Below are 26,537 nucleotides of genomic sequence, written 5' to 3' on the forward strand. Positions count from 1 at the left end.
CTACTGCTACTTCAAACAAGGGCTAAACTATTATCTCATGTACAAACTCCAAACATTTCACCCCTGAAATTAATAGAATTTACTAAGAATATTTAAAACAAAATTAGACTTCACCTGTTGTTTATTTTAAAGAGAGTATATCAACTGCAAAGTTGTATCATGCAGGAGAATAAAGAAGAAACAACTGCTGCAAGTTCCATTAAATGGCATTTAGATTATTGCCTTTCCAAATGTAAATGTGCTGTTGTGTTAAATATCGATTAAACAACTTACACACGCAAACAAATCTGTCTCTACCAGTCCATTGCTGTGTGAACACGCCTGATGACTTCTATTAAAGGATTTAAAACAAAATCCAGTTGAGTTTTTATTTATTTCCAATCATAAAAATCAATTTAGTCCACAGAGATCTGTCACGAACTACACAATCTATTAATGTGATCACTGATTAGAAGTTGATTATCAGTGATAGTGGAATAAATTTAAAAACGCTAAAATACTTCAGTGTGGTTTGTATATAATCAGCAGTGTCTGTTTTGAATGGGGAAAAATACAGCAAATACTGGTGTATTCCTTTAAAAGTTACTGTTTTCTATAGCAAAAAAAAGGCCTGCTAAATACAATGGAAAAACCATGTGATGCTAAAAACACCTGTAAAAGAGTTGTGGCCCAGTTTCTCCTCATAACATATCTCCATGTGTACTAATACCGTTTATCTCAGGGGTGACACAAGGCCACAGTGAGTCCCCTCCATTGTTCCCTATCCTTGGAAACATATTGGGTTCATCTCAGCACAGGCTTTTTGGACACAGTTTGCATGATTTAAAGCATGTGGCCCAGCCATCAAGGACTAAAAGGACTAAAAAATCGACAGATTCTCCAGGCAGGGGGAGGTGGTTTCAGATGCTCTTTGGTGACACGGTTACATGTAGTACTTCCGTCGAAGCATAACCGATTCACATCCACTTCTTGCAGTGACTGGCCAGCTGTGACAAGGTATGAGTTTTGTCTTTAGCCACGACTGGGACACCAAAAATATCCTTAAGACTGAAATTGTGTGTTCGGTTGTTCTAATGTGATCGTTTGGAGTTTGGACACCCAGATGTTGCATAGTTGGGTAAAATGCACTCAGAGGGCTTTTCCCGCTCTTGTTTGGATGTGTGCCATTGTCCTTTGCTGACAAGCCTGCCTGACCAGGTGAAGTCACAGTTTATTAAAAGTGTTGCTGCCGGAGGCGTTTGTGTCGAGCGTTAAGCACGAGAACACACGGACGATTTTAACGATGACTTTTTTTGATAAGTTGCCAAACACTGTGCACTGTTTCCCCAACCTTTGCCTGCAGTAGATCAGATTTTATAGTGTGTAGTAACTGTCTGGCTGCAACCACTTCACCTTTATTTAGCAACCCCTGTGTGTGTGTGTGTAAACTGGCAGCGAAGGCAAGCTAGGGCTTGTCTGTTTGCCTGTAGAAATTCCTTCAGGTTCAGGAATAGCATTGGATGAAATGTGTGTGTGTGTGTGTGTGTGTGTGTGTGTGTGTGTGTGTGTGTGTGTGTGTGTGTGTGTGGTTTGGCATAGATGCAGGTGGCAGCAGGAGGGAATTTTATATAAAGATAAAAATAACCGAGAAAAACAAATCAGACGTCCAGTAACCACGAGACAAAGGTTGTATTTTTTTTTCACAAGAATATTTATAGAAACCAAAACCAATTGTGCACAATCAACAATGTCAAAACAAACCTGGTGTGTGTGTGTGTGTGTGTGTGTGTGTGTTTGTGTCAGAGTGTGTGTGTGTGTGTGTGTGTGAGAGAGAGAGAGAGAGAGAGAGAGAGGTGATGAAAACATGATCAAATGCAGGTGTCATTTACAGCCACGGTTATATACAGTACAAATCGACAGTGGATCAACTCGCACACACGCACGCATACGCACACACATGAAATGCTACCAAATATGGTATTTTAGGAATAAATTAAAGTATTGAACAAAAAACTCCATGCTGTGATATTTCTCAGAGTGCTGAGAAAACATGTCGAAATCCAACCGAGAGCGAGAATTTGGAAGCCAGAATAAAACAATGATAGATGAAGGTAAACACAAACAGGCCGTCACAAATCATCTATTCACAACACCAAAGACATTTATGAGGAAGAAGTTATTTTACAAAGGAAGCTGAACTGAGATCAGTCCAGCGCTGCTGCATGCACTTTGTCAGTGTAAAACCAAAAATGATTACCCTGCTTCTCTCCGTTTGTCCTTCATTTAACAGAAGTTCTTCTCTGGAGTCATCTTCTATGTCCTGAGAGTGAGACTGGGAGGTTCACTCACTGCCGTCTGTTGGCACCTGTCAGTCACTCTGCTTTTGTTTTTCATTGGCCAACATTTGTCAGTAGACAGTTAGAAACTGGGCGAGCTCATCTGGCGCCTGGTCAAGCGATGACGAACAGTACTGGGTGGACGTTTCTAAGGAACGCTTGAGGAGCATGCATCGATACATGACGTGGAACCCATGGGTGGAACTTAACATTTCCTCCATGCACACTGCTGATGTTTTGGAACTCCACTCAGTTCACAGTTGAGATTTTTTAAAAATATGATTATGGTCTAGGAGGAAATTTAGGAATATGGAACACACCCAGGTTTGTATCTTAGAGACAACCCCTTGTCAACAAATCTCATGTGCAGACTAAAACCAACAATGAATGTATCCAAAAAACACTTCAGTGAGCCACAGTGTTGGACTCGGTGTCTTCATCACCATGAACACACACACACTGTAGTCTATTTTGACCTCACTCACACTGTCCTGCTGCTGGAAATACTCACTAGAGTACCAAATGTGGATTAATCCACTGCTGAAAATAGTCCCAAACAAATGCACTACTTCTTTCTGTTTCTTCAAAACTACAAAGACCAACTGTTTCAGGAGATTACTAGATATTTGTGAGGTTGCTGATTGTTGGTTTTGGTCTTTTCATGAGATTTGTGGATAGTATAGATCAGATGCTTCATCCTTTCACTGAGATTAGAGGATGTGGTTCACTCAGCCCTCCCATTTAAAGCTATATCTATATGTTGTAATTTTTTGTGTTCAGTGATGTCATCACGTAACCAGGTGGTCACCTTCAATGAGCACAGCCAGTGTGTCTGCCTTCCAAAGCGTCCTCCGGTTCAGTAAGGTCTCCAGACAGCTTCAGCTGCCGCCATGTTTGTCGGGGAGCTACTGTGGCTGGACTCCACCTCCACGCCCACTCCTTCATTCTGATTGGGCAAAGAGGGGTGCAGGAGGGAGGAGCCTGTGGAGGCGTTGGTGCACGGCGGAAGGATCCTCGGCGGGGAGCGCGAGTCGCTGCTTCCTCCTCCCCCGGTCATCATGGAGAACTGGTACGACCCGGCGGCGGTGGAGTAGTACAGGTGATATGGCGAGGAGGTGGACTGGAAGGGCCCGTTTTGAGCCTGGTGAGGGGTGTTCGACGGGTAGGGAGGAGGCAGGTAGGTGTGGTACCTCCCTCCTGGGGTGGATGCCATGGCTGTTGCCATGGTGATGCCAAGGGCGCCATTGGAGACGGGGTTGTGAGAGGAGGCGTAGGTGAAAGCAGCTGCTGTGGGAGGGTAGTGGACCCGGGGGTCGGAGAATCGGGAGTCAGGCAAGGAGGAGAGGGAGGTGAAAGGTCGCTCTAAGGTCATCCTGGGGTCGCTGAAGGCCGTGAGGTCAGGACCTGAGAGAGGGCAAAGGTCAGAGGTTACAACCTGCTTGTTTTACTTTCTGTTTTCTCTGTGCGTGCATGCTCGTGCATTACCTGTGAGTCGCGAGGACAGGTCACTGAGCGAGGATCGACCAGGTGAAAGGGGATTGGCTGTGTGGACAGTGGGCGTGGCTATCTGGCCAAGGTAGGGATATGACTGGTCGTAGGACCAAGATGGAGACGACTGCATCTGTCTGGAATCTGAGAAAGAGAGAGAGAAATGAGTCATTGAAATGTGGCTATGAGTATGTTGTTAGAGAGGTTGAGCCTGCATTGTAACATCTGTAACATCTGTAGTCTAGATTTCCCAAAGGAGGTCATTCAGAGATTTAGAGAGATAACCACAACAGACAGATTACACAAAAGGAAACTCTCACAGTCAAAACAAGCAGATGAGTCAGAGATATCATGACTTTTAGTATGTTGAAGCTAGAAAAATAAGCTGTATCCTACAATTCCCATAATGCAGCACAGAAGCATCTTTCACCCCCTAGACCCCCTAAAAAACGACTTTTTTTTCAAAGCACATACTATAAATGAAAATGTTTGTTTTGTGTCTGACGACCAAGCTGAGATAACCCTGATGACATCACTATGACATCATCTGGGTTCACTTATTTTATCACATCTAAACTCAACGTTCACTTACAACCTTTTGACTGTATCTCATGGCCTTCCTCAGCAAATGGAACTTACAGGTCTGGACTTATGTCCTTGTTAAAGAAGGACATGGAATATGATGAAAAGCTCCAAATCAATAAATCTGGGATGTGAATATTTGATCAGTTTGTTGTTTGGGCCCTTTAACTTGACATATTAACGTCAAATCTTCATGACTGGTGCAGAATGTTTAAATAAAGGCTGATTTAAATGAACTTTGCTCTTGAGACAGAAGCTGTTGATAGTGAAAAGAACCGAAGAAAGAGGGATGGAGGAGAGGAAGCAATTAACTTAGTGTGGGGGTGGACGGATGAAGGGGAGGGCTGTGTGTGTGTTCTTTCATTCAATCCAGTCTTTTTCCCCACAGTCTAATAAATGGCACTGATCACCCACAGACTTGCAGACTAGAGTGTGTACGTATGTGTGCCTTTGTGTCTATGTGTGTGTGTGTGTGTGTGTGCAGACAGACGAGGAAGCAAATTGTACACAGCAGCCAAGACGTCAATGAAGGCTTTTTAAGTCTCGCCAAGAGCTCTCCCAAGCATTGACGTGTATGTGTGTGTGTGGGTGTGTGTGTGCCTTTGAGGGAGGGGGGGATGTATCTGGATGGTGGTGAAGCATAGGCCTCATGCCAAGCCTCCTCCTTTCCTGGCTTCTCTCCCCTGGCAGAGTGCACTAATGTGGGGCAGGAGTCCTAGATGGCTGGCTGTTTGGAACTAGAACTAGAGCGCATAGAAAGACATGATTCTGGTGTTTTATGGTCAGCTAATGATGATATAATGTATTATATGTGGTCTGAATATTCAAATTGGGGTAAACAAAAGGTTTGCAGAGGTGCAAACCAAGTATCTGGTGACTTGAATTTGTCCAGATAAACTAGTGTTTCTTTGTGGGTTGTGGGAACATTCTCCCACTTATTCAGATAAATAAATAATAATAATAAAAAAAAAATGCACTGTCACAGAGCGGATACATGTATAAGGTCAACTCATGGAGCGCTATGTGTGTGGCTTTCATTTCGAGAGTCAACAAGTGTTACAGGAAGCACATGGTGGTGTCATGGTTGGATTAATCTGCCAGGAGGCCTGGGACAAATATTAGCTTCTGGGCCCTATTAACTCCATGTGTCCCCTTCCTCTTTGTGCACAGTATTCTTATGCTAGAACAATGTATGGCCCCAGGTTTACTGTGTGGAAATGTGTTTATCAGCTGAAATAATAAGGTCGAGATCCATCTTGACCACAGGGCTACAAGGTCAGGTAATAAAGCAGGAACCACCTTAAGGCATGTCAGCTGTTGGGCTTTAGTTAAGCATATTCCCAAACAACGTTTAAGTTTAACAAAGTACGACAAATACCATGCAGTCATCCTGGGGCTTTTGACAAGTACAGTACAATAGAAACTAGGCAACCCAGGCTCAACAGATGGTAATACAGATTAGAAATAAAAATAAGAATGATTGAAAGATGATTGATGGAGAAGCACAATAACTTATTTAAACATGATGTTCAAGAAGTTTTGGATGCAAACAAACTGAATCTTCTCATAAATAATACCGGAACATTTAAAGGTCCAGTGTGTCCAGATTTAGGGGGCTCTATTCACAGAATATTATAAAAATGGATCATAATATTCACAACTATATTTTCATGAAGTGCTGAACTTTCTAGATGTGAAGTGCCAAAAACTGCAGTTCCGCAAACAGCCACTTGAGGCTGTTTGGCTCCAGAAGTGAGTCAGTCTCCATAAGTCCCCATGTTCAAATGTCCAACTTCACAGCAGAAATAAACATGTTTACAGCCTGGTACAAAAGTTGTTATTGTGTTTTTTGCATCCATTGTTATTTCTCCTTCATGCTAGGAAGGGGAGTGTGAGGTGAGGGGGTTGCAAACCACCACTAGATGCCGTTAAAGACTGGACCTTTAACTTTGGGAAATACTTACTACATACTTTTACCTTCTTTTATTTGTACATATCACAAATATGTTTTAATCCCCCATGATAATATTGCATGTATATTTTATACACGCTGTGCTCAGCTCTTGTTTTACTTGTTTCATATTCTGTCTGTACCTAGTGAAGCCCACATCGACTTTCATTTCATCTGGACTTTTATCACGTGATACCGATCTGTGTATTTCACATCTGTTATGAGCTGTAAGTGGTTTGGCAGCAGAGGGAACATAGACTTTTACTGCATTGCCACACATGTGCAGACCGAAACACCAGAGCACGTGAACGCTTTGCGCACCACATGCACGCATGCGCACATTACATTATTGTACAGTATTTATTACTCGCAGTTAGGAAAATTTGAGAAGTGAAAGAAGGGAAGACGATTGTTAAAAGAGAAATGAAAGCCAAGTAGAGGGGGTGATGACGGGGGAGAGAAAAGGAAAGAAAGGGGAAGAGAAAGAAAAAGAGAGTGGCTTAATAACGGTTTCCTGTTGCTATTTTCATTTCTGGAGGGATCAGAAAAACACAGAAAACAGAAAGCACTGAGAGCTACCTCTCTGTTTCTCTTTCCCTCCGTCTGCGACTACAGAGTGTGGCTCTCTTCTCACTCTCACCACTACTCCACATTTTCTATTTGCTTCACATCTCAGCTCCTAAAGAACAGACGACGACGTTTTCTGTCGTCTACTTGGCAGCAAATGTTACTCCAAAACCTGTATATATGCAGGTTACCCATCATGCCTTGTGCACTAATGCACCCCCATACCATCACTGATGCTGGCTGACAACAAGCTGGATGGTCCCTCTCCTCTTTAGCCCGGAGGGGGGATCAGACTGTTATACAAATTTTTCTTAATACATCATAACAATGTAAGTATTCCATGTATGTGTAGTGGTTAGTTGTGGTTGTATGTGTGATGCACTGAAAGCAGCAAGTGCTTGCTCGGTGCATTCAGCCACAGTTCCTTAAGCAGCCACTAGATGATGGCTCCACTGAATGTGCTTGAAGACTTCTATCTTAAGTGTCTTAAGACTTAAAGTGTTTGTTTGTATGAATCTTTTAAGGTTTATTATAATCAATAAATGCATTTATTGTTACCCTTATTTCATAGTTTACCATGTTTATTAAGGCATCTTACTTTCTCATATTTTATTCAGGACTACTGATTCAGGAGGTCTACTTTGTATTTTTCAATGTAATTGTACATTAACTACAAAGAAATGCAACCATATTTGGAGATGACAGGACCTTGATTTAAGATTAGATTAGATAATACTTTATTTATCCCACAACGGGGAAATTCACTTGTTTACAGCAGCGAAAAATAGAATCAAGGAGGGAAAACACAAGTGTACATATTTACAAAAAAGTACTAAAGTAGAATGTGCAGATTTAAGAATGTGCAGATTTACAAAACAAGTACTAAGGTACTAAGGTTAATACTTTTGATCTGCAAGTGATCTATTTTGAAGTTAATGTATTACAACTTTTAGGACTGTGTGCACAGTGATGTATCGATGTTGACCTGCTGATCACATGATTTGCTTCCCTGTGTTCTTCTGATGGACGACAGAGCGTTGTTTGGAGAATTTTGTTGTCACATTCTGACAGTTATACATTTGCTTTTCTTTTTTTTTTTCTCTCTCCCCTCGCAGTAGCACTTCCTGACAGCTGACTCTCATTTCCTCCTCAAGGCACAACTTGCTTCCTCACTTACAGACACGTACACACACACACGCAAATGCACACGCAGGAAGAAACAAGTGCATAAACACACACACAGAGAACATCACTGCCACTGAAGGCGGAAGAAGAACAGAAACCGCCTTTTGGTGCCACATAGAGTATCCACGGCAACCGCAACACACACACCCATAAGTACACACACACACACGCATGCATACACACACAGACCACAATGGATCTCACCAAAACCACAAGGAGGAACAATGAGGTTTGATACAGGCTGAATACACACGCCCAGTAATTTTTTTTTATTTTGTCGGCCTGTAAACGAAAATGTTGTGTTCACACACGCACACACACACACACACACACACGGTGAGGGTAAAGGTTCACTTTGCCCCTACGGCTGCAGAGAAGCACTTGAACTAACCATCGGGGCATCTGTGTCAACATCAGGGGTTGACATAAAAACGTTAACATAGTATATCACCCCTTGTAAACTTGACATTTTTACAGAAATAAAGTGTTGTTGACCTTTACAGGTGTTGTCAGGCTGTTGTTTTCCTGCTAGAACAAGCCAGGCTAGGTGTCTTTATACTCAGCTAAGTGAATACCTGGATGTAGTGTCTTATTTAACGGCAGACATGAACCTTCTCACGTCTTCCTCTGCGAAAAGTGAATAAGAAGATTTCCCAAAATGTTGAACTCTCCATTTAAGGAAGTTAAGGTGATGACAGAAGTCCTGCAGGCACACTGTTTGCTACAGCGAGTTGCTCATTCACAGTAAGCACTGGGAAGTTTCCCCTACGCATAAAGTGACAAATCCAAGCTGAAATCATACATGACCGTATACAGCTGTGAGCACTTCCAGACATTCAGTCTAACAGAGTTTCTGAGAAATCCTCCTGAATCCTGAAAAGAAGTTACAGATGAAACTTCCTCAAGTTCGTCATCAGAAGCAGGACAGACGGTCATGTGGTTTCATGTGTTCTCCAGAATATTCTTTTTTCTTTGAATTTGGGGAAATAATTTCCTGTTCAGGTTTGCATGCAACATGAATACTGCATGACTCAAAGAATTAACTGTTCTCGTGGCCACTTTGCTGCAATTTACTGTAAATCCCCAGACAAGCACATGGTTTAAATATGTCCTGTCTGTCTTATGCTACTGAACACAGCTTGTATTAAAGGATAACTTGATTAAAATGAGGATTCCCATCACGCATGGCCAAGGACAGATATTAGATATATTGGTACATTCACACTGTAGTGTAGACATGTCATAGCTAGTAAGAAACAAATGTTAGACATGACCGTACATGGGAGCTGTGTGGAGCTGACTAACGTGAATTTCACCATTTTCTTAAAGATGCATCATCGTTTCTAAATAATTGGGTTGCATTTATGTTCAAAACGAAACAGCAGCACATAGTTTTTAATTTTAGATTCAGTCAGTTGTGTTTAATTGGGTTGGTTAATTCCTGCCACCTCCTGCGGCGGTGCTGGTGATGGGAATCGTCATTTTCTGCGTTTGTGTTTTGTTGTCGCTTTGCATCCACCTGAAACAGTGACTGTCCAAGTTATGGGCGATGGCTAACAGTATATGTAAGGATACATATGCTAAGTCTAAGTCTGTAATGTTGGTGGCCTCTAGGGATAGCAGGACAACACCTATGTTTTGAAAATGTGAAGCACTTTAGCACCAGAAAGTCCCATTCAAAAGGTCAGTTTGTGGGATTAAGCGTGGCGATTCAGTTGTGGATTGCAAACCCCTCCACTCACCCTCCTGTTTTAAGTGTGAGGTAGAAGTTATGGTGTCCATAAGATGTGCGAAATATGTAACAGTCTGTTGTGGGGTAGTATAGAAACATGGTGGTTCAGCATGGCGGACTCCATGGAAGAGGAGCCACGGCATCCATGGATACAAAACACTCATTCTATGGTAACAAAAACATAATGACTCTCATTTTCAGGTGATTATACATTGATGAATATTGCGAAATAGAGCCACCTAGATCAAACACACTGGACCTTTAAGTAGCATCGGTACACACTGTCAGGATGGTTTCATGGATGGATCAGACAAGCAGGAAGTCTGAACTCTGTGCTGCTTGCCTGATAAGACGTTAATCGGTTTTGGGCTCTTACCAGCAGTTATCTGGGTGTGCGTGGGGCTGGAGAAGGTGGCAGAGTTTAGTGCTGCAGATTGGCGGGTGTTGGCGGAGGGCTGATGGTGGTGGTGGTGATGGTGAGGAGGCGTCACCCTCATGGAGCTCCGTCTCAGATGTTCCAGCTCCGTTAGTCTCTCGGAGAAAGCCAGAGAGCCGGGTTTGACCTCGTCCATCTTCTGACGGTGACCTGGATGAGAGATGACATCAGACTGTCATGGTTTCTCAGGGGTCGGATTACCCGTCAAAGTGTGCAGCACAAAAGATATCTAGAGGTGATTTGTCAGCAGATTACTTCATGCTTGAAATCTGATTACATAATCCAAGGATTACAGTAACAGTTACAACCCAACACAGGCTATAACAATGTCCCGACATTGTTAACACACTCTGTCTGCTATTGCGTTCGGGAATCTGACGATGGGCGCCGCATAGGGGTCTGGCTGTCTCCCTGTGTGTGTGTGTGTGTGTGGTGGTCTGTCACGCTGTCTGTGGTGTTGGCTGCACTTCAAAGCATTGAGACTGAGCTCCAGTTACAGGCACTTCCTCCCAATGGGGGAAGTGTGCATGTGTGTGTATTTATACTGTGTGTGTGTGTGTGTGTGTGTGTGTGGGCGAGTTAGAGACGAGTGATGGTTATTCACAGCTGAGCGGAGCTGGCAGGAGTCTTCCTCTCTTTCTGTCACCTCACTGACTCCTCTGACCAGTGTATCTCGGTTCACTTCCATTTAACACCAGTGAGAATCATTCATATGATACAAACAAAAATCTGTATTTCTTGTTTTCATTCAGCCATCAGAAATCCCCATGTTTCATCACACCGAGTGAGAGAGGAACTCAGTGTTGCATCAGATTCCTTATTTACTCATCTGAGAGTTTGTCTGCCGGGATTAGAGGCATGTCTTCACTGAGAATCTAGTCATAAATAAAATGACACAGCTATCGTGTTCAAGAATGCATCAAAAGTAGGTGCCATAAATCGTGAATTAAGCTCAAATGTTACTGGAATCTTACAGTTACAGTAACATTGATGATCTGTTAAAACCCTAACTCGTCTACAACCTTCTGAAATTGTTGCACTCTCATATATACAATATAGTCAGCACTCAAGAATGTTGATATTGGATGATTCCGCAGAACTCCAGAACAGCCAACATTTGAACATCCTTGCTTTGAATATCTGTGCATGCTTACTCTGCAAAGATTGTGGTTATCGCAAATGAACTCTGGCTAAGGTATGGTTACAGTTAGATGACTAAAACACTTTGTAAAGGTTAGGGAAAGGTTGTGGTTACGGTTAAAATAGCATCCGGAGGTGGCTGAACATTGGAGTCGGAGATGTAAAATTGACAAATATATTCTTAGGTGTACTTGGCAGAATATTCATGTGTAAGATATTAAAATACTAACTCTTAACTAGACTCCAGAAGCGTTCATTCATACTAGATAAAGGCGCGGCAAGGACACATGAAGAAGCAAACTGCTTCACAGTGCATTCTAAAATTGGTCTAACTCTTTCAAAGTAAAATGAAAATGACTTGTGCAATCAACAAGTCATATGAGATGACTAACCTGTCATGAGTCTATATTACACCGATATTTGATGATTCGTGTTCAGGGTCAGTGCAGGAAGTTGTGTGTCCAATTAATCAGAACCATGATCTTTCACTAAATTTAACTGTGTTCAGTATTTCAGTGCAAAACCTCATCTATCCCTAAATCATAGTTTAATTACAGGCATACTAGATGCTTAGAATTAATTTAATTTGGGTTAATTTAGTAGTTACAGATGTATGATGTCTTATGTCATCAGTCCAGATCAGCAACAAAGCTGTTTTGTGGTTGTGTTCAAGCAGATCGATGTGAATGGAGAATTAGATGGGACCCAGAATTGAACCCTGTGGGACTCCACGTTAATGTATGCTGGGGAGAAAAAATGTCAACATTAGTGTGTCACTGTCACTCACGTCGTGGCTCTCTGGGACCATCCACTGTGATTTTAATGGCTCTCTGGTACGTGGCCACTTGAGGGGGGTTGGTGAACACTGTGATGGTCAAAGTGAAACTCTTCCCTGTGACAGAAAAAGAGAGGAAGAAAAGGAAAACGTGTGCATTAGTATTAGGATATTTAAGCAATAGTCTCTCCTCTCCTTTCCATCTCTCCTCTACTTCTCTCCTCCCACCCTCATGTTCTCGCCAAATATCCTCTTGGTCTGCTAAATGCATTAAGTCATGTAAGTCATGAACCCCAGACAGGAATAAACCAGATACCACACACACACACACAGAAATAAATGACAAGATGACGAAAGAGAAAGTCCATGGTAGACTAAATTATCCAGTCGTCCTGCAATGATGGGTTGTGGTGGACCACCTGTGTATATGTGTGAAAATAGGTCACTGTTGCTGTGTTATGTCACAGACCAAATTCTAGGAAGACTATTAATTAAACTGAGGTTTTCAAGGCTGCAGGGCCATTTTTATACGCTTGGTGATGTAGGGACTACTCGCATTGGTTAGTTGGACTACTGTATCTGGAGAGCTAACAGCTAACGTGCTATTAGGCTGAGAACATGCTGTTTTCATTCATTCATTTCATTCAATAAAGTGTTACTGAGGAGGGGGAAAGAAGACCTCCAAGCTCCAAGCGGTCGCTAATAGGACAATGTTGTGGCGATTACATTGAAATTAATTGATTTTGTGTCAAAACTTTGTTGTTTTATGATTGGGCCTTTAGATCTGTATACACAACTAGTAAAGGTATTAAAAAAAATACCATCAATATGACTTTGTAAATGCAGTTGCAGAGGGTTTCCGTCCTAAAAACAGATTTAGAACACTATTTGTCATGACAGTTAGATGGTTATGAATGGTAAGGTAAACCATGCCCACTTGTCAAATGAATAAAAAAGGTGAAATTATCAGTTTTTAATGTCTTTTAGCTAGTGAGAACCTTTTATCAGTACTGTTGCTGTGGTTACTTGCAGCCTAAAACGGTCTTAGGACTGATTTAGAAAAGAGAATAAAGTGTTGACCATAAATATGATAAGGTGTCCCAATATACAGTTTTAAGGGACACCTGCCAGCCAATCGGAAACAAGAGTTTAATTTGACCGTGGTGTAATCCAGAAATATCGACCATAAAAAAAAAAACTTGTATCATTTGAACCCTGGTTATATCTGAGAACAAATATATGTTCACTGTACCAAGTGTTTGTACTACACATTTATAGGACTGTTCGCGTGTCTGTTGGGGGGGGGGTCGCTGCCAGCCTCAGCTTTGGAAGCAGTAATCACTCAACACTAAGCTTGCTGCAAACACACACACACACAGACACACACACACACACACACACACACACACACACACACACACACACACACACACACACTCATGCACACACGTGCAGACCACCACTGTTGTTGTGTGCCAGGATGGGAGTAAAGTTACCACATGCAGACAGTCTGATGCCACACAAACAGCAGACACATGTGGGTAATGCCAGGTGTTACTCTCACTTCTCTCCCTCCCTGTGTGTGTGTGTCTGTCTTCTGTCTCTGTCTTTGGACGTTTCCCCTTCACATTGAAGACTTACATGCAAATGATAAATGACATTTACCAAAGATTTATGACATGATTTCATTTGAATAACAGCAACTGTGAACTGGAAAAACCTTTCACCTTTAAACGAATAAAATAAGCGCCAGTCGATTCACTAAACCCTCATAACTGGTCTTACAGCTCTGTCTCCACACACATGCCACAGTCCACATGATTTTCATGCAAATACAGACAGTGAACATGTTATTAGATGGACAGCAAACCGAATTTAACTTCAAACTGTTTCCACTGTGGCCATATCATTGTTTGATTGGCTCATAGTGGGAAGGGGATGCTTATATATTGGGTGCAGGCGACATATCCATCCACCATCTTTCCTCCACATCCTTTAGCTACGACTACCTATGTGTACCTATGGCTCTGTTGATACGCTGCAGCCGATGCCACATGGTGACCGCAAGAACTGTGACTGGCAAGTGACGCTTTCTACACCTTCTTAGTAAGAATACATTCTTTATTTATTTATTCTTTATTTATCAAAGGATAACCCCTTGAGATGTATCATCTCATTTTCGAGGGGGTCCTTGTTGCCAACAGAGATATACAATGTTTACAGACGATACAAAGACGCAGACACCCATTCACCACAATGCTCCAATAGGCCCCTCCCCCATACATATACATGGACAAAATAAGAATGACACAGAACACAACTGCAGCAATATAAAAGCAAAACTAGGGCTATTTTTATACATATGCACACATGCACACAGAGCACTTATACATGCCCACCTATAAATAAAATCAAAAACAAGAACAGGACATTTGGAAGTGAGTAAGTAGAGAGGATTTAAAGAGATGAAAGGAGGTTATAGACCTAATCGTGCAAGGGAGATTATTCCAGTCTACTGGGGCTTTAGATTTAAATGCATGTCGACCAATTTCTTTGTTAATTCGTGGAGTAAGAAAGAAAAGTTGATCAGTATGCCTTAAATTGTATTGTGAGCTGAGTGGAATCAGATATTGTTTCAAATAGGAAGGAAAATTGAAGTAGTTGCACTTAAAAATATGTAGTAACCAGTAAACATGCCTCCTGGACTTGGGGGCCAGCCAGTTTAAAGACTGGTACATCTGGCAGTGATGTGTATTATAAGGACACCTCAGTACAAATCTACACAATCTACATGTCAATGCCATTTCCAATGTGAACTATAGATTAAAGTATGAATGTAAACACGGCAGTACACCTCGCTATAGGCTGCATTCAGACTGACTTCAGCCCTGTGTGGCAAAAAAAAACCCCAGCAGAGATGCCAACGGAAAGGATTCCCAACCACAGGGTTGTCCAACAAAAAAGTTGTCATCCATGAAGAGGCTGCGTTGGCCAATCAAACATGGTCATAGGGATGGAAAATGAAAAAAACTGCTGCTGCAACGTCTCACAGCTGTAAAATACCGTCTCCTTGCAATGTTTGGACGTCCAGACCTTCAAATTGGTGGATCTGTCAGAAACTAGACGTCTCATCTGTACTGAAGCATCAACACTTTGCGGTGTCAGCCATAAACTTTCCACTTCTCTACATGAACGACGCACTACTTCCCGCATTGAACATTAACCGCGAGGCGTGTGCAATGTGAGAACAATCCAACATGCTGCTGATGGATGCTGTGGTTACACTTCTTCTACTTCTTGAACTTTCAAAACGGGTGTTTCAGCCTCCTCCTGATTGTTTGGCCATGCTGTATAATCCAGTCGTGGGAGTGTGTTTGTTCTGCATTGAATTGAACTGTAAACCACACCAACACAAATTGGCACTGTGCCACACTGACGGCCACTAGAGGGAGTGTTATCACCCAAAACCACATAAACAGCATACCTATTGTATACTTTACGTTCCGCTCTATACACAGTGTTTTCCGTGCGTACATTACTCTCTATAAACAAATAAATTGTGTGGAATAAACTGTATACAGTGTGGAGGAACACGGAGTGTGTTTTTTCGTGCAGGCTGTTTACACAGAGAGAGTTTACAGTAAGAGATTTGGTCTGATAGAGAGAGACAGGAGGGAGGGAGAGAACAGCTGAGGTCTTTGTGTCTGTTGTGTCTATCAGCCAGCCGGTGGCATCACACACACTCATGGACACACACACACCCAAGATTCTTGTGTGTGTGTGTGTGTGTGTCTTGACAGCAGTGTTTTCCGGGACTTTCTCTCTAATCACCCCTATGTCTCTCTCACTCTGTAGATAAGAGGAGATTTCACACATGAGGTGAGTTGTGTGTGTGTGTGTGTGGTGTGTGTGTGTTTTCATGTCAGGTCTTGCTTAGTCGTGGGTCATCCAGCTTTTCTTCATAATGAGCCCATCAGACGGAATCTCTTATTTACAGAGTCGTCAACAAAGCAGTGTGTGTGTGTGTTCCTGGAATAACATGGTGGCTGTGTGTGTGCGGTAGTGTGTGTGTGTGTGTGTGTGTGTGTGTGTGTGTGTGTGTGAGATATTGTGAAAGACAAAAATGACGGTCCTGTTTAAAAGAGGAACTAAGACAGACTGAAACCAGTTGCACATGTGCACACAAACACAGCACACCCATACAGTGTTTGAGAGTCCGAACCATCATATGAAACAAACACACAAGACATGAGAGGTGTTGCATCATCTATCTTGACTTTTTCTGACATTCCCAGTTGTTTGTAGCTGATAAATGCTGTAAATACTCACATGCATTTTTCATCATTCACATTGAGCAATCTCTGGCACAAATATTTCTTTTGGGATTAACGTTCTGTTTTATCTAATCTCATTTCATGCAGGGGCAAGTTTGCAACATGCAATCATGTTTTGCAACATGAGATCCCTTCCCTCATGCTCATTTTGATGTTTTTCCACCGGTGGAAATTAAACTCCACTCCCGTACTTGTCGATGGCTGAATTTCATGATCGCAAAGCTCGCACCGGCTGCTGAACAAGGCCTTGTTCACTCCTCAGCTCCTCTTTCGAGTGGAGAGTTCACAATACCTGGTTCAGTTAGGATGTAGTCTCTGGATAGTTACACCAACCTGGCAACAATCAACTATTGGTTTTGTTGTATCATGATCAAATCGGCAACTTCCTGTGAAGTAACTGTTGATATTTTGACACCTAGGAGGCCATTTAAGAATTTGGGGATGCTATGACCACATTAAGGTTTCCCCTTAAAACAACACTTTTGTAATTGAGCAGGATTGTATAGGATTTAATACAACCACTGAACGGTGCAACTTCACTTTCAGCCCAAGAATCTGTAAATCATCGACTTCACAGTGAAACAGATGAATTCACTCAGACATGTTGCGATGAGAAAAACAGCGACTGATATGCAAATCCAAAGAGCGGCTCTACGCTGTCGTAAACAGCGTATAAATACAGCTCGACTTCGAGTGGACCAGTGCCTCTGTGTGTTGTAACCAAGCACTTTTGCAAAACAGGGAACACTGACTAATGATGACTAAGTTTGAGAAGTTTGACAGTCACTCCCACCCACACACACACACAGCAACACACTCAGAGAAACCACTAGTCCAACCGCTAAACCGCTCATTGCTGTCGGCTGTTAAACTAACCACTTCCCACACAGACAGTTAATGACATTTTAGAGGTTTTAGGTGAAGAGACTCCTGGACATGTGGCTTCATGTGGCTTGTTATCATCCACTACTCCATAGTAACATAATCTCATCTCATCCAACAAATCAGGAGATTTAGATATGACTGGCAGGAGTCAGACTGTCGTTAGAGGTCTATATTTTTCTTCCTGTCAACAAATCCCATGTGCAGACTCAAACCAACAGTGAATGTATCCACTAACACGTGTATCTAAAGTCTGATATTCTTATAAATCAAGCTCCATTGTTGTCCAAAAGACAGCAATGAGCCACAACGTTGCATGAACACACACTGTAGTTTATTTAGACTCGCACACACACTGACCTGCTGCTGAAAATACTCACTAGAGCACCAAATGTGGATTCATCCACCGCTAAAAATAGTCCCAAACAAATATGGTATTTCTTCCCAGTTGAGTAACGTTTGCTTATAACTACATTAACTGGCTGTTTTAAAAAAATACTAAGGCCTTTTAAAAAATAAAATAAAATAAAATATATATCTGTGAGGTGTTTTTAGAGATTTGTTTTTAGAGAGTCACGGAAAGGGGAAGTATTTGACGCACATTGTTGATTTGGAATTTTAGAATATTACCAGCTTCGTCTTTTTGTGAAGTACAGGTATGTTTGTACCTTCAAGTCAAAGCAGTAGCACTGCTGCTCTGTCAGATCCAAGCTGGTCAAAGCCTCAAAGTCATTTCTGCATTTCCGGTGACTGGCTGATCTATTTTAGACACGCTAGTGTGGCAAGACTCTAGGGATGGCAATGTAAGACCAGCCTGAGATATCTCAACAACTACTGGATAGATTGTCATTACATTTCTGTTCAGACATTCATATTCACCTGAAGATGGTGGAAGATGAGGAAACCAAGACAGTGAACATGAACAACCAGCTAAACATACATTATAAGCATGTTAGCATTTAGCACAAAAAGCTAATGCTTTAATGGAACTACAAACCATGATGTCATAAGGAAGTAAAGATGAAATAAAAATCTTAATTAGTAAGTAAAAAAACCCAACATGGGTCTAAAGGTTGCAGTTAAGAATCCACATTTTAATTTCTCTCCCTCTGTATTGTTATTGTAATATGGTAATAGTTGACCTTTGTAGAGGAATATAAAAGAAGGATGCAGAAATAATAAAAACACATAGTTAATAATTACACTCGCTGCATGAATCTCAAAGCATTAGGTGCGGTTTCCTGCATTAACCTCACTGTTGCAGCTATTTAAAAATAAAACGTGTTTCGTAACTTCATACACTCGTGAGATGGAGTGACGCTGAGAGAGTGAACCTCATTGTACTCTGCTCGGTTAAATTTGCATGAAAACAAATTTCTACTCCTCAACTTTCTTCATTTGAATTATACTGTGCATGAATTGTTAATATGCTCATTTTCAAAAGCGGGACTGTAGAATCTGTCAAATATTGACAGTTATTCCAATATTTCCATCCAGCTCAGGGAGAGCTTGTCATTTATATATGTGTGTGTGTGTGTGTGTGTGTGAGCAGAGCTTGTGTACACAGGTCCGGTGTTTTAAATAGATAAGTTGGGACATTTGCCTGCGACTGATTTAGAATAACTGTGGTCTGATGTGTCCGTTAAAGACAGACGGGGGGTGAGAGAGGGGGAGACAGAGCAATGTAGGCGGTGAATGGGGTGTTACGAGGAAGTTGTGTGAATACTGTTTTTATTCACGCGTACTTCCCCTAATTTAACCATGCTGCATTGTGTGCTTGTGCAGAGCTATCTCACCTATCAAATTTCAACCAGTGTGAGATTTTAAAGTTTGATACTGTTTCACTACATAGCTCACATTTATGCCACCGTGACAAAAATCTGCGTTCGTATATTAATTATTTGTGTGTTATTATGTGTGTACCTCTTCCACTGCGACCCACAAAGCGCAGGTCGTTGAATCTGGCCACTTGGTTCTTGATGGCGGCCGTGGCGTTGCGAAGCTCAGCTGAGTAGTTTTCATCGTTTCCGGCCATCACCGTTACCAGGGTACCATCGGGGATGTCGCCCAGGGCAACCACCTTGTGAGAGGACGGAAGAAAGGAGGACAGAAAATGTTTTGGATGTATGTCTCCTGAAAGTCTCAATGAAATATGTTTACTGTCTACTGAAGTTGAAATATTGGCTCAAATGGTGATTTCTGAATGTTTGTGTCCTAAGCAAACTGTCATTCAGCCTCAGATGTTGTAGGACAGCTCTTATCATTTTTCAGGTTGTCCCTTGGTTTCAAATACATTTCTGTCTATGAAGGGAAGTTCCAGGGATATTGGAAACCATGTTGATGCGACCTACTGAGCCCTAATGTAAAAAATGCATTGGTAGTACAAGACTTCTCTCTCTGTTCTTTAACTACAGTTCCCATCATGTTTTGGGGAATACAAGCAACCAAAGAAAAATTGACCTAATGTGGTACATGCATTTTCCATTTCTGTTCCACTTTTAACACCTGGTTGCTAATGCCAGCTATAGTAAACTGAAGTCAAAAACCTTGGTCCTGACTGTGGCCTACATTTAGCTCTAGTTCAACTAATTACGACTAGCTTATAACTAGCCCACGACTAACTTACCAACTTGCAACTAGCTCAACTAGTTCACAACTAGCTCAACTAGCTTACAACTAGTTCACAACTAGCTCAACTAGCTTATAACTAGTTCACAACTGGCTTATAACTAGTTCACAACTAGCTCAACTAGCTTATAACTAGCTCATAATTAGCCTCCAACTACATGAATAGCTTCTAAAGAGCTACAATGACGCAGTTTATCAACATTCTTCATATTCTTCAATCACTAACCCATACGATTCTTCATTTGTTGGAAGCTGATTGATCAACATGAATTAAAATGACATTTTACCACACTATGACATAACCTACTGTATGTATAAATAATACATATTTTATTGATAGCTGTGTATTTCCTGCCATACCACATTAGCGCCGAGCAGTTCCCGTGTGCACTGTAACTGGATGTAAAGAGTGAAATATTGAAAAAGCATCTGCACAGGACGACCACAGTGTGATCTGGACCATCAGGTAAAAGATACAAATGATAAAACAAAATGTAAATCATTTTCACCAGCGTTAAATGTGTGAGACTAGAGAGCACACAGTCCTCCCACACACATACGCAAATATAGCACCAGGAGAAGCTGATTTCCATATTAACGCTAATCACACGCAACCATCAGTGTGCAAATGACCGCCATGGATACCGTACTATGGACAGTTTCTCTTTTAACCCCGAGACCTGCAAGCGAGTAACCACAGTCCACGATAAGTGGAACACTTTTGGGTTAATCCCTCGATTGAATTGTCCTCCTGAGTGACTTTAAAGTCAAACAAACACATTGTTTTCAAGGGAATAATATTGGTCTATTTGGATTAAGTGGCCTTGAGTATGAATTGAAATATCAATATGCTGATGTTCCAATAATCCACCAATGACAGTATTGATCTGAGCCTGCGGTGGAAAGGGACTGGATAAAATTCCACTGTAATAGTAAAGCTGGCCACGTCCTGGCCTGCAAACAGTTTACACTGAAGAACACACACACACACACACACACACACACACATGGGCAGACAGAAGAGAGACTAGCAGCAATGGAGCATGAAACCAGCCAGGCAGAATAAACACGACAAAGGAAACAATTATGAAGTTAAATGTGTGTGTGCTTACAGTATAGTGTGTGTGTGTGTTTCATGAAATGAGTGTTTATGTGTGCCTCTCTATACTACGTGTGTGTGTGCGCACGTGCTTCATAACAGTCATCCATTATCAGCAAAAAGCAGTGACATCCGCTCATGACACTCCATAATGAGGCATAATGCACAAAACTCTCACACGCAAACGCATGCATGTGCAAACGCTAATGCATAAAACTCGATAAATCAATCAGTTGTGTGTCCTGCGGCTAAAAGCTGCTTTTCCACAAATGCATTTTGGTCTCAAAGTGCAGGAAAGCTGTCCACGTGCACGCACGTCCATGCATGAGGGGGGGGGGGAGAAAATGAAGCCGTCGCACTGAACATGCAAAAACACTCAAGACGGATGGATTTTTTTTTTTTTTTTTTTTGAAGAAACATAATATAAAACCGTCAGCATGGGTAAACTCATTTCCATAAAAGGAAATCAAAAGAAAATTGATGCATTAGCACAGCAACAGAAATCAGATTTTGTTGAAGAGAAAATCGTTTTTTCCTCATTAATAAAATAAATCCTTGAAAAATAAGTGAATTATCTGAAACGTGTCTCGTCGCAGAGCATTCTGGAGATACGTGGATTTCGAGGGACAGCTGTGCTTTTGCTCTTTAGGAACAAAAATCTATTTTTTAATCAAAACAATTACTCAACATCATCTCTCCTCTGCTCGGTTCAAAACAAAACAAAACTCCATTAGCCGACGATAGAGCTAAATTAATGAGTCGATGAGTCGATTAATCGATTGAGGGCTGTTTTAATAATCAACGGGTCATTTTTAAAGCAATCATATGAAAGACTTGCTGATCCAGTTTCTCATGTGTGAAGATTTTAAACATTTTATAGACTAAAAATCTGCCAGAGTTACTGATAGAGGAAAGAAGAGAGTGTATATGAATGAATGAATGAATGAATGAATGAATGAATGTACGTGTATTATCCGCAGTGGTAGATGAAGTTAAATAAAAGTAGTGTATTCTGCATGCAAAAGTACAGAAGTATAATCAGCTGTGTCTCCTCTCAGACTGTTATATGATTCTAAAACATGATTACTGATGCATCCTATAGTTTGTCTGTATTTCATTTGTTGCATGTAAATCATAATCTGTAAAAAAACTAGAGGTGCAAATAAGATGCAGTGGATTCTAAAGTAACACACACACACCTTAAAAGCGATGGGCAGAGTCTTGTTACACCTCCAGTGTGTTGGCAGCACCGAGCAGAGGAAGTTGGGGCTGTCCGTCTTCACCAACTCACCCGGATGATCCGAGATCACCTGAAAAACGACACCAGTTACTGTCTGAACTCTAGATTCGGTGAGGTTAAGTAAGAAATTCAAGCAGTGTATGTATGTTTAACCTCGTGTCAGCGTACCTCCACCATGCCGCGGTCGGCCATGCGAAGTTTGCCCACCAGAGAGGCCCCACCTCCGGCCTCCTGGGCGCCCAGGGGCAAGGCCTCGGCCATCTTCCCCCCCGAGGCGAGGGTGGTAGAGGGGGGGGTGTAACGCCGGCCAGGGGCTGGGTCTGAGAGAGAAGAAATGAGGTTAGTAGAGTTCATTTTCCTTTCATGGTGCTTTGAATATCTGGTAGGGTCAACACAACACAACACTGACCAATTCATATTTTTAAAGTAAATATGCCAGAATTTCACTTTTTCCAGCTTCTATCCAGCTCCAAATGTAAATAATTTGTGTCTCACTTTGTTTCCTATAATAATAAATAGAATTTGGGATTTAAAAATGCACATTTGCTCTTTATTTTTCACTTTTCTGCCATTTTTTTAGAGAGAAGAATTCACAAATTCATCGAAAACAGACCATATTCCTGTAAATTTGGTATCTTTATGTCACTGACCAAACAAACAGACACTTTAATTGTCAAATCATTTTATAAATCTCATAACAAGAGAGCTTTAAAAGATAAAAATCACTGAAAGAATGAGTGTATGAAATCAGACAAAAACACACACAGATAAAACTCAAAGACACACACACGCACACATAGACAGAGTGCATGATGACACACACTGTGGTCACACTGACTTGAATACCACCAGTGTGTAGTCATGAAACTAAAGAGAGCAGCAGCTCTCATCCACCTCATAGAGTGACCACTTCTAACTCGAGTCCACGTAATGAAGAGAACTGGAAAAGTGAATGAAGCCGAGGGAATCTGATAAATAAGCAGCTGTCTGTGTGTCTGCCTGCAGCGTGAGTGGCTCTTGTTGGTTTGTCAGTCAGCCAACCCACAATTGAAGCCACATGCTGGCGGTTTGGAGTTTAGTTTACAGTTTGAAACCCTCCCACCGCTACTTTACTGTACAACTGCAGCCTAGCAGAGGGCTGAAACCGAGGAAACACACTCGATCACGCCGAATCTCGCTGAGATCTGGAGTCAAACATGAGCGTACAAGGGAATATTTGAAACTTAGATGTGCCATCTCTGGAAAGTTACAGACTTATACATCAGAGGCACAAGTAAGAAAGATTGTGACTATTAAAAAAATCATTCTCCATGTTTGTTCCTTCACTTTTACAGGCTTGAATATCTTATCTTTCAGTGTTGTGCACAAGATATCAACATATCAGTTTAGGAAGTTTGTTAAGAAAGCGGTGGAGTGGTGTATTGTGCTTACGGCTCTGCAGCAAACGGCTGAACCATCACAATTTGTGCCGTTCTGCAACAGCAGCAGCTATATGAGCTGAGGTGAACGGGCTGTTTCAGGCGATGTTTGAATAGAAATGACAGTTTGTGGACGAGAAGCAGAGAATTATCTCATCGACTTTAATTTGTTTTTTTTTATTTAAAGGACTTCCGTTGCTGGAATTTTGAAGAAAAGCAGCAAAAAGAGACGGAAAATGACTTCTAGGTAAATCCAGATAAATATATAGAAATATAATACACTTTACAAAGAGTTTTTTTTTGTTTTAAAAGTCTAATATTTGTCATAGAGAGTGACTCAAATCTGACACACATATTAAGGCCCCATAATGGCCTCATAATCACACCATAATTAGTAATAAGCTGTTATTATCAGGTGTATGAGAAACTGTTAAGGTGAACTGTTTGAACATGTTCAGTTCACATATTTTCAGAGTGCATCACAGTGTGCAGCATCATAATAACCGCTCACAGCATCACTGAGAGAATCTGTGAAATGTGTGAAAAGAGAGGAAGAGGTCCCTGAACACAACACCATCATAAACACACACGCACACGCACGGGGAGGACGTGTGTTTCAGTGTGTGTTTTTATGAGCAGATGACTGCATGGTGACTGGAATGAAACTCTCAGCTCCGGAATCCGACGCAGAGTAACAGAACAAGATTTATGACTTATGATTTCTCGTGTTTCCCACTCATCGCGTTACAGCGCACGCTGCGGGACGCGCCGCCCTTCGACCTTATATTGAAAAGTATTCAGAGAAATGAAATGAAATTCATAAATAAATGATTTTTTTTTCCTTTACCGTATTTTGCGTCCCACAGGAACACCATTTGTGCGCCACAGTGCGCCCACAGATACTCAACTTCCCCGATCTTCACTATAAACCTCCCGATTTCCTCTTGAAAATCAATAACCAGATGCTTTTTTTTTCTTCTTCTTTGATCTGTCGATACTTTGTCACGTCTTCTTCTTATCTGTCCCGAATAATTCGGCCCAGCTTGCGGTGTTTTATCCCGTCCAAGACGCGCCGGATTTCAGCCTCGGTGCGTAAAAAGTCCGAAACAAAACGATGTCCAGAGCAGATTTCCAACACTTGTGTGTTTTTCCTTGTTTTTTGTTTTCTTTCCTTGGAATAAAAGTCACTCTGAGACTTGGGATGGATTTTGGAAAGTCTCCTTCAAGCTTAAATTTAGCTTCCACACGTTTGGCATCGAAAACTGACAAAACGCGCAAAAATGAAGAATTAAATGATTAAGTATTTTAACTCATCCTAATTTAACTGGACTTCAAATTTGACTCAATCCACCTCTGCATACGAGCCGCTCCCTCTCCCCCTCTCTCTCTCTATCTTCCCCTCTGGATGAATGGACACCCCTGCTGACAGCGCCAGGCTTTTACCGGCAGACCTCTGGATTTGCATCTCATATGTGCACCGAACAGCTCACAGCCAATGAGGAGGCTCGCCGCAAGTTGTCGCTAGAAGGGGATTGACCAATCAGAGTTCTGTCCGTCAGGGAGGAGGCGGGGTTTGGGGGGAGCAGAAAGAGAAGGAGGGGAAGGGGAAGGGGGGGAAAGCGGAGCCGCACTTCCTCTTCATGCGCGCCAGAAACCGACTGCATCTGTTTGAATGTGGTCACATACACTGTGACATAATGCAGCATCATGTGTTGGATTTATGTGGCAATGCATGTTTAAAAAAAAAGTAAAGAAGGAAATTAAAGAGTGCGCCAAAAACACTGAACTGAACTAACAAACTATGTAAAAAAATAAATAAGAATTAAAAAAAAAAAGATATTTCCATCCTTCCAAATCTCCAAGACTCTCAGAAATAATAACTCTGTGACTGGTTAAGAGAACAATGAAGGCTGAGCGTCCACACCAGGCTGTCAATACCGAAAACAGTCAATAGGGGGCAGTAGGTGATCTGAATCTGTCTCACTGAGTCCACTTCAGTACGCCGGAGCCAGACTCCGTTTAAAAAAATTACTTTAATGTGACGCTGGGTTCAAGTAGGACTTCACATATGTCCTCAATGATGTATTTAAACTCACCAGCTGCAGCCTGCTTCAATAAAATCTAATAAAGTTTGATAACAAGTCAGATTTTTTATTTTATTTTAAATTCAAACCGGTTTTTAGAATGAAAGTTGTTTAAATCAGCTCTATTAATGTCATCATGTGTTAGTCTCCTTAAGTTATCAATTAAATTCCAGCATTGTTTTCTTTGATTATTTTAGAGATTTCACTGATTCCTGTTCATATTTATCCTCATATTTTGTTGTTTGTATTATTGTTTAGTTGTGCATTAAAAATAAAATGATGGTGGATGAATCATTATCGCAGCATTGCTGATGTATATGATATTTCTTTGTATTCAAAGCCACTTAATGAAACTACAGTTTTCATGTGTGAGTGATTCCAGCGATGATTTAGCAGAACTAAATCCAAATGAAACTAATTCGTTCCCCATGCTACAGATACATCCGATTCAGCTTATTCTCATTCATGATTCACAAAATATTGATTTGTCCAATAACTGATAATATGGACATGACTGATTTGTTGCAGCTCACAAACATATCGTGCCAAATTCAAGAAAGCAGATCAAATATCTGGCTCCACCTTAACTCGTGATTAAATTGTCACGTATGTGAAGGGAGTTTGGATTCTTTATCTCCATGACTGCTGTACACAGCACATTTATTTTTACCAAGCAGCTGA

At 41.5% G+C, this 26,537-nt stretch overlaps 1 protein-coding gene across 4 annotated transcripts in view; it reads right to left on the minus strand.

The window, feature by feature from the left end:
- Positions 1 to 1,671: 1,671 nt before the first annotated feature.
- runx1 (RUNX family transcription factor 1) overlaps positions 1,672 to 26,537 on the minus strand; it is a 56,965-nt gene continuing 32,099 nt past the window's right edge. For 3 of the 4 annotated variants that reach the window (XM_027276572.1, XM_027276573.1, XM_027276571.1), the window contains 7 exons: positions 22,523 to 22,674; positions 22,314 to 22,424; positions 19,311 to 19,467; positions 12,184 to 12,288; positions 10,197 to 10,406; positions 3,801 to 3,947; positions 1,672 to 3,719 (listed from right to left, as the gene is read on the minus strand). In XM_027276572.1, coding sequence (XP_027132373.1) covers positions 3,172 to 3,719; positions 3,801 to 3,947; positions 10,197 to 10,406; positions 12,184 to 12,288; positions 19,311 to 19,467; positions 22,314 to 22,424; positions 22,523 to 22,674 — 1,430 coding nt within the window. In that variant the 3' untranslated portion in view covers positions 1,672 to 3,171. Of the gene's footprint in view, positions 3,720 to 3,800; positions 3,948 to 10,196; positions 10,407 to 12,183; positions 12,289 to 19,310; positions 19,468 to 22,313; positions 22,425 to 22,522; positions 22,675 to 24,619; positions 25,209 to 26,537 lie in introns of those variants that run through there. The other variant, XM_027276574.1, reaches the window with a different exon arrangement.

The sequence above is a fragment of the Larimichthys crocea genome, unplaced genomic scaffold, assembly GCF_000972845.2.
Source record: "Larimichthys crocea isolate SSNF unplaced genomic scaffold, L_crocea_2.0 scaffold453, whole genome shotgun sequence".
Lineage (NCBI taxonomy): Eukaryota > Metazoa > Chordata > Actinopteri > Sciaenidae > Larimichthys > Larimichthys crocea.